Source organism: Engraulis encrasicolus, chromosome 23 (genome assembly GCF_034702125.1).
Source record: "Engraulis encrasicolus isolate BLACKSEA-1 chromosome 23, IST_EnEncr_1.0, whole genome shotgun sequence".
Taxonomy (NCBI): domain Eukaryota; kingdom Metazoa; phylum Chordata; class Actinopteri; order Clupeiformes; family Engraulidae; genus Engraulis; species Engraulis encrasicolus.
In genome coordinates this window covers 1,955,001-1,970,327 of record NC_085879.1, presented here as the reverse complement: position 1 = coordinate 1,970,327, position 15,327 = coordinate 1,955,001, and the positions used below count along the sequence as shown (strand labels likewise).

At 44.2% G+C, this 15,327-nt stretch overlaps 2 protein-coding genes across 3 annotated transcripts in view; both read left to right on the top strand.

The window, feature by feature from the left end:
* Positions 1–2,863: 2,863 nt before the first annotated feature.
* Positions 2,864–9,291, top strand: cysltr1 (cysteinyl leukotriene receptor 1). Its single transcript, XM_063189555.1, has 4 exons — positions 2,864–2,984; positions 5,782–5,859; positions 6,504–6,689; positions 7,722–9,291. Exons 1-4 carry the CDS (start codon positions 2,934–2,936, stop codon positions 8,547–8,549), a joined length of 1,143 nt encoding a protein of 380 aa, XP_063045625.1. The 5' UTR covers positions 2,864–2,933; the 3' UTR covers positions 8,550–9,291.
* Positions 9,292–10,547: 1,256 nt separating this feature from the next.
* LOC134440083 (fibronectin type-III domain-containing protein 3A-like) overlaps positions 10,548–15,327 on the top strand; it is a 46,418-nt gene continuing 41,638 nt past the window's right edge. The window contains exon 1 of one of the 2 annotated variants that reach the window (XM_063190011.1): positions 10,548–10,969. The gene's annotated coding sequence lies outside the window, so the exon portion shown is untranslated. The other variant, XM_063190012.1, reaches the window with a different exon arrangement.

Genomic DNA, 15,327 nt, shown 5'->3' with positions numbered 1-15,327 from the left:
ACCCGTAAGGAAGCATAAAGCTGAATGTTTCAAAAGATACTTTTTAATCGGCACAGGATTTTCAAGGCAGTACATACATACAGTACATGTATATGTACCATCCAAATTATGTGACCTCATTATTTGTTGTAACACCTTTCAGTCCATTTTGACATTGCTTACTGGCTAAGAAGACTTAAAAGAAACATCAGTCATTTCAAGAATAAGATCATCATCCACTGTTCATGCAGTTCAGTCGAGGTTGAAGCTCGCATGTTTCCCGTTGATTGTATCAGGGGTGTGGGGCAAAGGGATTGTTGAGTTGTTTATGACTAAAACCCTGAGAAAAACTTCAGTCTGACATAATGTCTCCGCACAAAAATGCATCCACATAGTCTGGAGATGCAGACAGTAACCTGTGTAATACAGCCTGTTACATTTGCTGTGGAGGTTTATCTAGTTCGTTTCATCAGCTTGGTCTCATTGAGTAAACTCTCTTGTTCTCACTTGATTAACTTTGATGAGTAGACCATCGATGTTCCCCAGTAGTTTTAAAATTGTACTACAACATTCCACAGCTCACATACAAATGTTTAAAAAATCCCTCAGAATGCTTGTGACAGAGAGAACCAAACATTTTGCCTCTAACCACGTACATGTGATGGCACTTCTCAAAGGATCAATAATACTATCATTCTACTATGTCGCTGTTGCCATGCGTTGTAATAGTGTAATAAACTTTGTGCAGAAAATCCATCAAGGTACTTAATTTACCTTGACCCAAAGCACTTAATATACAGCACCGTAACTTGGCCCATCATGTAGCCCCCTCACAAGGCTGCTGGGCCTCAGAGCAGCATTATGTAACCGCCCTTCCCACTTAATGCAATCATAATCGCATCATAAATCTAATTAAGCAAAAAGTCGTTTATTAACCCGTGGCTGGGAAGACAGTGTGTCGAGGACTGTGCATGCCCCTTGTTAATCGGCCATCTAAGACAATTGGCCTTGTGCAGCTTCCGCAGAACCACCCGTGCAGCCTGGATAGCGATCACATCCAGCCACTCTTGTCTCCTCAAGGACTAACAACTAAACTTTCCTTTCCAGTAGTATCTGAATGCAGAGTCGCAGAGCCACCCACTGATCTACGTACTGCTGCAGTTTCACAGCTACAGTCGACATATGCCCATATGACCACAAAGCTTGAAACATACTGTACTGGCAGACAAAAGGGACATGGACCCCATAATGCACGCTGTTCCACCAGTGCAACACTGTAGATAAATTATAATTGAAATTGAATAATTGAAAAGTTAACTACCATAGTATTACAACTGTGACATAACATAAGGCCTTTATTAACGCACTACGACTTGGTCATTGCCATTCTGGTAACAGCAAATGAGCCCCAGGGTCCAACTTGTTCTGATGCCAAAGAAAACTATCTTAACTGCGCATTTCCTTGGCAATCTCCGCGGGACAACTACCAGGTCATTAGGAGATGGCACGAGGAACCATTTGACCTGATAATTGGCAGGAAGTGATTAGTGATGGAGTGAATGGTTTGGCGAAATAGAAAGTATTCCCTTCGCAGACCCGTTCTCCAAGTCCTGAGTCATCTGGGTGATGGACGGCGCATGCATAAAGTAAACTCTTAACTTTTAAGTCAACAGCTGCAGCCTTGGTACAGCTTACTCGATGGAAATGAATGCCAAGGTGTGTAATAGATTTGTCAACATATTCAATATACTATTAAGATGAGCAGATAAGAGTCAATGGCGGATAGTCAAACAGAGAGGGTTCTTGTGTTTGCCAAACATGCAGTATGTAGCCAAGCATCAGCTCAGACCTGTGACACCAGTTCTCACCACGAGAACATTCAAGTAATTTCACTGAATTATTTTTTAACCTCTGGTCACCTTTACAGAGACCCACCTGTATGGTAAATCATCAAATTCAGCACAAGATGGTCAGCTGCACAAAATCAGTCAAGTCAAGTCAGTTAGGCTACTTCAGACTTTTTCAGACAGCTGAGCTGCACAGTGCTTCACAAGAATAAAGTGTTGAAGTGCAAACTGCAAAGTGGGTTTTCAACCAGGACATAGCCTCTTACTGCAGCAGGGGTCGTCGGCGACCCTATTCACGTGCTGAAAATGCTTAACTACATCATAACAACATTGCTATGACATTACAGAGAGCCATAGTGCTGCGCTATACCTAAGGCATAGCATCTATGATCAACACAATATAAACCCATTCCCTGTTTTGGAGGTAATCTTGTTCTTGTTGCGCTCGCTTTATTTCATTTGAGAAGGGAAAACTCTTCTGCTTTCATGTGTGAGATTTCTCTCTTCAATTAACATTCATGTGGGATCAAAGTGTCTGTTTTGAATGCATTGTATAGGCCTACTGCAAATCAGGTGCTATAATGATATGGATAATGATTTATTACTTTGATGAGGACAGAGTTCAGCAGTCCATATGCGCTTAGCGTATGCACCAGTGGCGGAACAATTTTACGCAGGGCCCTAGGGCAAAACACTTATCGGGCCGCCTATATGACCTGACATGATCACAATTGGGCCCCCACCACTAATGCAAGGGCACCCTGGGCCCAGGGGCAAATGCCCTGCTCGCCCTCCCTATAGCTCCGGCCCTGGTATGCACCTCACCCATCCATCTAAAGAACCTGCTTGGACCCTGAGTGTCTCTGATATGGCAAGTCGTTCATCAGACTCCAACAAGAGACGCATAATAGCTTAACCACTTCCTGGTGGTTCATTTGCATTGGATCACGACTTCAAACGCCTATTAAGGATGTGGGCGTCGCAAAAACGGCACGTGTTTGTGAGGAGACCGCATAGCTAAGTTGTGCTGGCAGATATGCAGCTTCTTCTCAGCTCTTTGCACGACCAACGAACGGCGCCCCTCGGCGAGGTCTGTAGCGCGAGAAGATGTTTCCCGAGACAACCTTTGAGTACAGAATCTCTCCCTCTCCAACAGTGGTAAGAACTTCACAAACTTATGCTGGATCTCAAATGGTGCACTTGTGCACTTCAGTGTTCATGTTTCAGAGCGCATGGCATTATTTACGCGCTGAAACATAGTGCCTGAAGTGCACAAGTGCACCATCTGAGACGCAGTATTACCGTATCACATCACTTTCTCAGTGACGCTGAAGTTAGGAATCTTTTTTGTCAGTGCTTCGCTTGTCATGTATACCAATACCAATACCAACTAAAAAAAACACTCTGGCATGTTGGTATGCTGCATGGTACATGCATACTGTTAATGTCATACTGTAAGTTGTAGCCTATAATTTGTTTTGTACACGCACGCAAGCACAGCGCATTGGATACAGAAGGAGAAAGTAAATATTGACATATTTTTTACGCGCGCATCAGGCGCAGGTGTGAACTATCTTCTATCTCGGATTGTTAAAAGAATATGTTAATTCTTAATATAAGCAAGCAATTCTAGTTGATTTGGTTATAGTGCACATCACCACACAGCGCAATAAAGGCTGTGAAAAACGCTGGGCATAACCTTTGCAGAATAGATCCATAAACGAGTGTGCACCCTTTCCACAATTGGACTTTGAATAGACTAGTTTGTGCACTTTGGATCGACTATCTTTATTATAGTTTTGTCATCATAAGGTACAGCATGAAGTTCCTGTTTGCTTAATGGATACATGATGATGCTGTTTTAGTTACATGGGCCCGCAATGTCTTGTCAGGTCGTTTCCCATCGTTGATGTGAACGTGTGAACTGTCGGTCATCTTTGGAGATGGCGCACATTCTACTGTCCATAGAATTGGAACACAGTCAAGTCTGCAGTGTTAATCCAACTCTTATAGATCATGGCCAACTCTACAGGCCTGTGTGGAGTTGTACTCCCTACGTGTTGAATTAACACTTCGAAATCGTATGAGCATGCACATTGCAAGAAAACTGCTCCTCGCGTTAGCAGACCTGAATTTATCTGTGCATGGAATAAGCTGAGCGAAATGTATCAATCCTTGGGCTGTTCCATGCGCAAACTATACAGCTTGTCGCACCAATCCTCTGATTGGTTTGCAAGCATTCCCATATGTATGGGGTGCCAAGTGAAAGCGTTTCATGAATAGAATCGTGCCCGGAGTTCAACGATTTTCCTTCATGAATTTTGCTCATGGACTCTGTAAATCATTCATTCATGTGAAAGAGGGTTATTCACATGGTAACTTCCTTTGGGCATTTTCTTTATGGGCTACTGCCCTTTAAAAAAAACAAAAACATTAGGCCTATTATTCATGTGGTAGAGAGACAGAAGAACCAAGAAATCATTTTGCATCTAGGCCTATTTTAGCCAATGATATTCTGAATCTCAAAACGAATTGTGTGACCTTCACAATTTATCCATATCGAGTAGGTCACAACATGGATTGTGTGACTTTGCAGGACCTGAAATGTGCACTGCATTTACTGTAATTGTTGGCTTTTGTCATGGCTAACAAGGGAGCTGAACAGATTGGCTGGCTGGCTTTTACATTGGAAAATATCATCATTCCTGATCCAACTCTGTCATACATCAGCAGTGCCATATCAGGCCCATGAAATGTGCACTGTATTCTCTGTCACATCTTGTTCATTTATCAGCATCATCCTTGCTGAGGTGTCTAAGGTGCTGTTTACACGTATGTGGATATTTCTAAATCCGGATATTTTTTAAATCCATTTACGTGTAAACACCACATGAAATAAAAACTCAATTGTGTCAGGTGCGTTTTCATTTCAGCCTCCTGAATGGGATATTTTTTTAAACCAGACTTTTGATATGCAATTCTAAAACTCAATTTACGTGTAAAACGAAAGGCCAAAAGAGATTTCAAGAGATTAATCATGTCAAATCGCAGTCGCAAGGTTTTAGAACATAAGCCACTATGACGCCTTGTCGTCCAGCCATCATCCGACATGGAAACAATGTAGCCGTTGCGAGCTGACCGTCGTAGGTGTGTGAATACCTGGTTGTAGAACGCCAGTTGCGAAGTGTTGCCAGCTTTCAGAACGTTGCAGGCAGTCTCGTCGCGAATCTTTGATGTGAACTGCGATTTGACATGATTAATCTTTTGAAACAGCTTGCAACAGCTCGCAACTCCGTGCGACGATTGATTCACACCACTGCAACTCGTCGCTGCAACTCTCTGCAACCGTCCCGTCTCGTCGCGAATCTTTGATGTGAACTGGCCTTAAATGAACTGAACAACTGACAACTCTGAAATGATCGTACATCATGTTCTTTGGATTGTACAGAGGACAAAATGGACAAAATGATGGTACAAATACGATCATTATCGTACATCTGGCAACACTGAGACAGGTACACATACGCAAGTCACATGTGTGTCGGAAGGAAACTGGCAGCAGTAGGCCCTATATTGAGTAGAAGTGAAAGGAAAGCAAAAACCCTTTATTAGGTGCAGTGGATTAACTGGTGTAACAACTACATGTAATATCATCTACTGTCGTACTTCCTGTAGCCTACATCCTGTACATGAATTTACGTCCGCTTTTAATTTATACACCTCGTCTTTTCTTTTCTTTTCTTTTCATTCCTTTAAAATATATATGTATGGCCTTTTGCCTTGATGGAGACAGGAAGAGAGTGGGAGAGAGCAAGGGTAGGGTCAGGACTCGAACCCGGGTCCACATGATTGCCCATCTATGGTATGGTGTCAGTGCAGTGCACCACAGGACCCTTACCTCTTATTTGTTTTGACTTTTACTTCTGACACTTTTGCATCCTTTTGTCCTTTTCAGATGGCTGAGGCTAACACAACGCGTTGGGCAAATGCAACGGCTGAAAATTGTCCATCAATCGATGACTTCCGAAACAAGGTGCTCATCAAATGAACCCAAGTCTGTGTTATCTGTCTGTCAGGAGTTTGCATGTTATGTGACTCTCGTAGTAGAATAATGGTTGTAGTTTTTAGTAAGTAAGTCATTTTAGCCATTTATCTTCAAAATTATGCTGCCCATTCATAAATCGAATCTCTTCATGAATGTTTTCTAATACATTTCCTGGTCTGACCAAAGTACATTACTACGTTTTGCAGCCAAAGATGCCTATGTCTAGTAATTAAAAATGGCAGATGCAGACAAGATCTATCTATTCATGTATGAAAAGTGTCAATTTCCAAGTTATAATGAGTACTTAGCAATCGATGGTTTCATTCAACTGTATAGTTATAAGTAGTAAAAGGGAAGTCACTTGCGCTCTAACCTTCTTGGTGCGTCCAGTCCAGGACGGTATACAATGTAGAGTAAACTGGTCCACTTCGGAAAGACTAGGCCAGGGATGACTGGAGCACTCAGATACGTATTAGTATTTTATTGTGGTGAAAACATAATGACTGACGTTTCGACGCTGTGTGCGTCTTCTTCAGAGTCAAACCAATAGTTATGATATGTATAGTTATGACATTGTGCTAAATAAATCCATTTTATTGATTGCTTGATTGATGTTGATATTGTCTTCTAAGGTGTACTCCACGGCCTACTCCATCATCACCGTGTTTGGGCTGGTGGGAAATGGCTTTGCCCTGTTGGTGTTACTACGCACCTTCCGCCAGCGCTCCGCCTTCCACATCTACATGCTCAACCTGGCCGTGTCTGACCTGCTCTGCGTCAGCGTGCTGCCACTACGCGTGGACTACTACGTCAACAAGGTGCAGATCGAGTCAATCTAAGTGTTAAATCTACACTTGCAGTGTAGGATCCCAATACTGGGAGTGCTAAATTCAAGTTAAATAAGATATAGTATGTATGTATTGGGAGGTAATCTATCTAAACAACTTGTGATGTCTTTATTACCATCCAGACTATCTTCAAAACAGTTATAGGGATGTAGTCGAGGCTGCTTCCAAGACAAAGACATTACCAAGACTGGAGAGTATCGAGACCAAGACCAAGTCGAGACCAAGACAGTGCAAAACCAAGTCAAGACTGAAAACAGACTAGTTCTAGAGAGATTGTGATTAAACACTAGTGTGAACTGAAGAACAAAATTACCATAATTAGGTTCAACTCTATGGCCTAAATTAACATGGTTTAATATAAACTAGACAAAGTACACCAAAGGAATTCTTAACATTGTTTCCTAGTAAGATTTTGTGGTGAGAAAAAGTGGCTCGATTTGAGCCCAATTCCCTTCAAGACTGCTATGTCCAAGACTAAGACAAGACCAGGATCAAAGCAAGTCGAGACCAAGACAAGAACAAGACCACAGAAAAATGGTCTCAAGACCAGTCTAGTCTCAAGAATAAAACTACTTAATATAGGCCTACTATAGATATTAGCCTATTATATCATCATATATGAGCTTATTTTATGCATTTTATACATCCAAGGTGTAAAAAAGGCATGAAATTGAATAAAAATTACATTTTAGTCGAGAAGTCGATTGGTACATTGAACAGATGGGAAGCAAGACGAAAAGAGATTTGGGGTAAGGTTGGGAATTGACACTGGCCGAATTTGAACTTGGGTCTCCATTGACTTGTGAACCATAGACTAGTATATGGTCAGGTCAGGTGCATTCATGTGCTGTGCCACAGCACCCCCTCATGGTTTGATTTGAAAAAAATCTATCTATCTATCTATCTATCTATCTATCTATCTATCTATCTATCTATCTATCTATCTATCTATCTATCTATCTATCTATCTATCTATCTATCTATCTATCTATCTAATCCCAGGGCCAGTGGAACCATGGGGACTTCCTGTGCCGCATCAGCTCCTACACGCTCTATGTCAACCTGTACTGCAGCATCTACTTCATGATGGCCATGAGCTTCACGCGCTTCCTGGCCATCGTCTTCCCCGTGCAGAACCTCAAGCTGGCCACCGAGCGCAAGGCGCGCGCCGTCTGCATCTGCATCTGGATCTTCACCTGCGCCGTCAGCTCGCCTTTCCTCATGTCGGGCCAGACGTCAGCGGGCAACAAGACCAAGTGCTTCGAGCCGCCCAAGGGGAAGGGCGGCGTGGGCAAGCTGATGGCGCTCAACTACTTCTCCCTGGTGGTGGGCTTCATCATCCCCTTCCTGGTCATCATGCTGTGCTACGCGGGCATCACGCGGGCGCTGCTGGGCCGGGCCAGCGCCAGCGGCTCGCAGCAGAAGCAGCGCAGCACGCGCATCAAGGCCATACGCATGATCGTCATCGTCACCGTCACCTTCCTGGTCAGCTTCATGCCCTACCACGTGCAGCGCACCGTGCACCTGCACTTCATGCAGCGACAGGCCCGCAGCGCCGTCACCTGCGACGAGCTGGTCATCATGCAGAAGTCGGTGGTGGTGACGCTCTGCCTGGCCGCCTCCAACTCCTGCTTCGACCCACTGCTCTACTTCTTCTCCGGGGAGAACTTCCGCAACCGCCTGTCCACCTTCCGCCGGCCCTCCGGCGGGGTCCTGAACAGCGGGCCCAGGCGCCGGACCTTGGCCAGCGAAGCTCTCAAGGGCCCCGAGCAGAACGAGAGGGAGAAGCAGGAGAAGCAGGTCTGCAACGGGCCTGACAACAACGCTTGAGGACACTAAGCAACGTGGCATTGCATTACACGAGACTGTGAGGTTCAAAACAGAAAGAGAGACAGTCTGAGGGTTGAGGGAGCAGAATGGCCCAGAACAGGCTTGCAATGGGCCCAGATGAAGACTGAGCAACAAAGCATAGCAAGAGACTGGGAGGAGAGAGAGAGAGAGAGAGAGAGAGAGAGAGAGAGAGAGAGAGAGAGAGAGAGAGAGAGAGAGAGAGAGAGAGAGAGAGAGAGAGAGAGATGCTGAGGGCTGTGAGGGGAATGATCCAGAGCTTGTTAGTGGTTCTATCAGTCTCAAAATGGCTAGAGTGTGAGAAAAGGTCGTGCTAACAACCCGGTTGCACTGTCAAAAGGCAACTACAACTCTGGGAGAGACAAGTGAAGGAAAGCAGCTGCTGTCAAAAAAGAAGAAGACCCCCATATTACAGGTCAAACTAGCCTAAACTGTAATGTAGCTTTAATGAATGATTGCATCAGCATGCTGCAGCAAGTTTCTTTCTCTTGTTTTCAACGTTTATATATAAGTAATATATTGAGTGTTAATATTAATATATGTATAAAACAAATGTCGAACAAAATGTGTTATGGAGATCAGGGGGTGATGGTACGGAATATGGTACAAAGCGTTGCACTCAGGGGGTCAAAAGGCCAGTAGGAATACTGAAGGATGTCCGGATGTTGGAGACAACTGTAAGGACAACTCACTGAAGGATTGGATTTGAAGAGAAAAAAACATATACAGAGAGAGAGAGAGAGTGAAGGAGAGAGAGAGAGAGAGAGAGAGAGAGAGAGAGAGAGAGAGAGAAGGTGGTGTGTGTGTGTGGTGTGTGTGTGTGTGTGTGTTTGTGCGAACGTGAGGGGGGGGGGGAATGGCTGGCATAGGGAGGCTAAGAAAACTAGGACTAATGTAGGAGTACTGAAGGATGTCCGGATGTTGGGGACAACATAGCGAGAGGCTATGGAATAGGCCTAAATGAAGTACATACAGCACAATATGTTATGGTCTGTAAAAAAAATGAGCATTAGAACCCGTTGGACTGGTATGGCTACTGCACTATGTCGCTATGTATCTAAGCATCACCAAGTTTGTATGATTTTTGTCCTTGTGAAACTCTGATCAGATGTGAGTTATTGAATCTATGCCCCTCGGCACTTGATCACCTTATTCATCCCTCACTGTAAGTCAGGTCTAGAATTTTTTTTTAAATGTCAGACTGTTTGTGTAAGCTACACAATTGCATGGAACCATAAGTGCAATTTATGTACATGAAGAATGAAGAATGAAGAATACAATTAGTTTTGTTGCATGACATTTTATGGACTAGCTCTGTTGTCTCATTGTCATTGTTGTCAATATTAAACTCGTACAGTACTGCTGACATGCGGGAGTGACTGAATGCAAAATGAAAGTCCTTTTGATGCCAGAGGTTTAAACTGTAGGTTAACCAAATCATTGTATAATGGTTCAAGATAGCACCGAGGTCACTCACTGCAAGCAGAGGTGTGAAACAACCAGACTTTTTTTTTAAATACATGGTAGTGTGGCGCCATCTACCGACCACTATTGGAACCTGTATCCTGCTGTTTATTATCATTTTATACCGACTACGTAACGTCTCTGTGTTGATGGGCCCTACTGGAGGGAAAGTAAGCTAAACTTTAGCTACTTCATTGTTTAATATATCTTATTGTAACTGCATAATAACATAATTAGCCTACGCAAAAGACATGTTCACAATAAAGTAAATTAACTAAACACAAAACGCTGGCCTAGCTAGCTTACAATAATAGCCTAAATAAAATTAAGATTCTTAAGAATAGATTGAACTGAATTTCAAACGATTTTTAAATTCAATCTATGTAATTGCGTAACTTTATGGAACAAACTTCAAAGGGGGGTAAAAAAAAGTTCTCGGTCATGTGTTTTTCCAAAGTGAAAAGGCCAATGCGTTTCATCTTCCGTGACTAATATGGGATGTCCCTGTATTTGCGTGTAATCTGCATGGTGTGGTAAAACTATTTCTTTAAAAAAAACAATTACACATCATGGTTTAGAGTTGTAGTTGGTTTTCTGTGTGAGTGCGACAACTTTTCCTGTCTTGACAGTGGGATAACCCGCCGGGTCATTCAATCTTACGGCATTTTGTGGGCATTGCGCATGTTCCCTCTGAATTCCTTGATGGCGGTGTGGTGGAATCGTGGACTGAAGTCGAAGCAGCAGCAGCAGCACTCTTGCTGAAGGCTTACCAACAGAGAGCGGCGACTCGTGAATCGTCAGGTTGGGCGAAGGACACCGAAATTCGACGATACGAAGAACTCGGTGGATAAAGCGTTTTCCCGTCGCTCCCACCGAGCAATCACATGAGAGCTCCGCCGTGCCAACTCCCCGCGCCTTGTCTTCACTCCGGTATTGCGGTAATTCAACAGCACTATTTCTACAATTGGGCGTTTGATCCATACATTTGGGTGTAGAGTTGGAAAGAGTGATTGCAGTTCGTTAAATTGTGGCTACAGCTGTAATGTAAAACCGTTCAATTATGTGAAACCAGGCCATGCCCTATTTTGTGTTACTTTTCGGTCCTGGTGTGTATTGCTGTACGCTAGCAAACATCAAGTTAACTGAGACTCTGGCTAGTACTATTTCATGACGTAACGGAAAATAGCCAGTTCTGCATGTGATTTGCCACTAAACAACGTTGCAGTCATTGTATTTTTTGGGTGGAATGTCAGTCTAATGTTTTACTTTTACTCAAGCACAGGGCTTTTTTTAACGATGTCGTAGCTATTCTGTGGACTTGTGAATGCGGTCAGATGGTTCGATGGCTGGTGCCCGATTGAGGCTAGACTACGTGGCACCGAAGATAAAACACTACGGCTGGCATCATTGACATGGGCTTTTCTCGAATTGGGTGTAAAGCAACAGTCAAAAACCTCACTTTTACCTATGGCAAACGAGTACGTTAACCTGCTGCAAAGTTAGGTTCTATTTTATGATGCCAGGCAATCCCAGGAGCTCGTGCAATAACTTCACTTGCGTCTGCACGGCCACGGAGGATGGTTGAGAATCAAGGAAAATACTTTTCAGTTTCTGTTACGCAGTTGTCGCATCAAACTAGGCAGTGGCGCATGTTACCATACATGACTGGTCCTTAGTTTGTTATAAACACAGAACGGGCTCATGCGGCGTTAGTGCAGAAGGTAGGCTACTGATATGTTACAACTGTCTGCTGTTGGGCATAGTGGAGCTGGGCCTGCACCCATATTAAGCCACTGACCGACTGAAAGGCAGGAGCTTTTCCATGGTTTTTGTTTGTCATATGGGCAAGGTGTTCTTTTGTGCGGCCGTGGATTCGGTTTCCGCAGGGTTCCACGCCCTGTGTTAGCAGCTGAAAGAGCTGCCCCGTTTTGCAAGCCTCGGGCCCTTTTCTCGCCCTACTCACCTATTCTTCTCTTGCCTGGCCCTTCCTTCCGGAGCCTTCGGTTACCATGGACACGCTGTGCTGTGATGTGAGTGCGACACCTGTCCCCACTCTCTCCCCTTTATACGCTGTTACGACAGGACATTTCATTTCACACGAGATAAATTTACCTCGTGTTAGGAAGGACACAGACGAAGATGTAGCCTACAATCACATTCATCATGGCACCCACGTGCTGTCTTTTCACGAGAACGTCTAATTTAGAACGTGCTCGAAGTCTTCATGTGTGAGAAGGACATTGTCTTGGTGTGCATGAGAAAATACCGGTAGTTGCAATAGATGGGTCGGATGAGTTTGGTTGTTTGTAACTGTGTCCTGGAGTTTTGCTGCCCACATTTACGCCTACTTCACAATACCATACCTCTCATGTTACACGCTGACCATGAAAGGTATTATGTGTCTGTGCACTTTTCTCATCTGCTACAAAGGACCTTTTTGTTGACCTAGGTCCTAGGCTAATTAATACTTAGGTTTGTCTCCAGTGTAGTCCAGGTTATTTATACACGCCAATCTACTCACAGTTTTAGTGTTAGGCACAATACTATGTCTGTGTAACATGTTACAGAGATATTGTGGCAGGCCTACCGCCATCAAAAGTCAAGAATGTCCGTCACAACATAGTCTGTAAGCTTAATCAACAAGCCAATGATATCACATATGGCAATAATGAGCAGACATGCATCCAGTTCATGCATACTCTTGATAAATATTCATGAAAAGATAAATGCAAGACTTTATATTAATTAGCTAGTTAGCTAGATGGATATCTTGTATTTACTGTATCAATAGTAAGGCAAGAGTGATATTGAATTTCATCATCTGACATTGAGATGATGATGATGGTGTGTGTGTGTGTGTGTGTGAGAGAGAGAGAGAGAGAGAGAGAGAGAGAGAGAGAGAGAGAGAGAGAGAGAGAGAGAGAGCAGGGCTGACGGTGGCGAAGGGAAGCCCACAGTTTGAGGTTCACACACACACACACACACACACACACACACACACACACACACACACACACACACACACACACACACACACACACACACACACAGAGCAAAGAGGCATTGTGCCCACAAAGAGTGCATGGGGCTGAGAGGGAAAGGGTGCCAGGCACTGCCAGTATTCTCCCAGAATGCCGACAGTAAGCAAGCAGCACTCACCACTCCACAGTCCAGCCTTAGGCAGAGCATAGGGAAGTGTGTGTGTGTGTGTGTCTGTGTCTGTGTCTCGGTCTGTGTCTGTGTCTGTGTGTGAGAGAGAGAGAGACAGAGGGAGGGAGAGAGAGAGAGCTGGATAAAGACAAAGGTAGACAGAGTTATATATGGGGAGAGATAGAAAGCTAGACAGATGCAGGGATAGAGAGAGAGAGAGATAGAGAAAGCTAGACTGGGATGAGATGGGAGAGCAAGACAGAGGCTGCCGTGCATGAAAAAAAGAAGCAGAATCGTGAGGCAGCTGAGTTGTTGTTGTCACCACTGCTGCCCTGTTCCCATGGTAACCTGCACACCTGGGTACACCTAGGACACCAGCGTGACATTAATGGCTAAACTGCAGGAAGTTTCCTGGGAGTGCTGTGACACCAACACAGACCTACTGAGTGCACTTCACTGCCCAGAACACAGACAGCATAGCTTGACCACCATTAAATACATAGAGTTAGTGATGTTTGCTTTGGTCACGCACTTGTGGTGGAAAAACCCCAAATGTAACAACAGCTTAGTAACAGGCGGACATACGTTGTTGTGTGTGTACACAAATAGCCACAGTTGATGTATGACCAAACACATGGCCGGAAAAAGCAAGGAAAAAGAAGTATGCTGATGGAAATGACTGACATTTTTAAGGGATGACACAAAGAGATGTGGACAGATGTGGAAGCTCTTTCAGACAGCACAGATCAGATCATGTTCAGTTGAACAATCTGTCGTAAAGGGAGTTTGAGTCACTGAAAGGTGTTATAAAAGTTATGTAAATTTAGAATTATGTAACTACTGTTGTTGTTGTTGTTAATATATTGTGTATCTTTCTGGGTATAGCACAGATGCTAGATTGTGTCTAGCACAAAGCTGACTCCTAAGCCACTAGCCTAGCATACCAGCTAGTGTTCAGGTTTTAAAGATATTCTGTGTGTGTGTGTGTGTGTGTGTGTGTGTGTGTGTGTGTGTGTGTGTGTGTGTGTGTGTGTGTGTGTGTGTGTGTGTGTGTGTGTGTGTGTTCGAGAGGTGTTCAAGAAGCCAAAGAGAACAGTTACAGGAGATAATGTTAGTGTTGGCAGGGCCATTTCATAGGTAATGTTGGAAGTCTGCAATGTCTCAATCTCCAACCTCATCTGCCCCCATGGCCAATACCACACACACTCTCTCTCTCTCTCTCTCTCTCTTTCTCTCTCTCTCTCTCTCTCTCTCTCTCTCTCTCTCTCTCTCTCTCTCTCTCTCTCTCTCACACACACTCACACACACACACACCCAAGCACATGACACACACACACACTCACACACACACACACACACACACATGCATAAACAAACAGTCAAACTGCAGACAAACTCATTCAGTATTGAAGCACGCTGTTCTCACCTTTACTGATGGTGAGAGCACTAACATGTCTGATGGACTTAAACATAGTCGTCGTCTGTCATGGTCTTAGTAAACCAGTGTTTGTATTATTTTATGAATGTGGTCTAGAGTAGGTGTCAGAGTCAGTAGGCTAGGCCTGAGTGGCGTGAGCTTGCGGCTGGCGTGGACGTAGTGTCTTGACTTGTCCTTTGGGCTGTCTCAGGAAGTGGCCTGACTGTCGTGTCACACACAGAGTCCTCCAGCAGCTGGACTTGGAGACCACTTGATTTACCGCAAGTGTGTGTGTGTGCGTGCGTGTGTGTGTGTGTGTGTGTGTGCACAACTCTACGAATTAACATGTGGGTGTGTTTTGTCAATGAATGGTTATCTGTATCTGGTACTGAATCCCAGCGTTTAGCTCGGCATGCTGCATGCATTTCCCAGTTTGCACACTTCCTGTTTACAGCGCAAGCTGTGTGTGTGTGCGCAAGCCCTGCGCGTGAGTAAGTGAGTTAGAGAGAAAGAGAGTGTGTGTGTGTGTGTGTGTTATTAATTCCAGATGGAGGGGTGGAAATACTGCCATATGACTTCTAAGGAACCAGCGTCTACTCACACACACACACACACACATACACACAAACACACACATTTGCTCGCCCACGCACACTCCTTGCACAGCTCGCTCACACACACACGCAAGCAAGCAAACGGCACCTCGCCTCTCTTCCAGACACTCTGACC

Excerpts from the sequence above, each read along its gene's own strand:
- cysltr1 (XM_063189555.1), top strand. The coding sequence starts at position 2,934 with ATGTTTCCCGAGACAACCTTTGAGTACAGAATCTCTCCCTCTCCAACA. Across the intron at positions 5,860-6,503 it reads TCGATGACTTCCGAAACAAG|GTGTACTCCACGGCCTACTC; the intron begins GTGCTCATCAAA and ends TTGTCTTCTAAG. Across the intron at positions 6,690-7,721 it reads TGGACTACTACGTCAACAAG|GGCCAGTGGAACCATGGGGA; the intron begins GTGCAGATCGAG and ends ATCTAATCCCAG.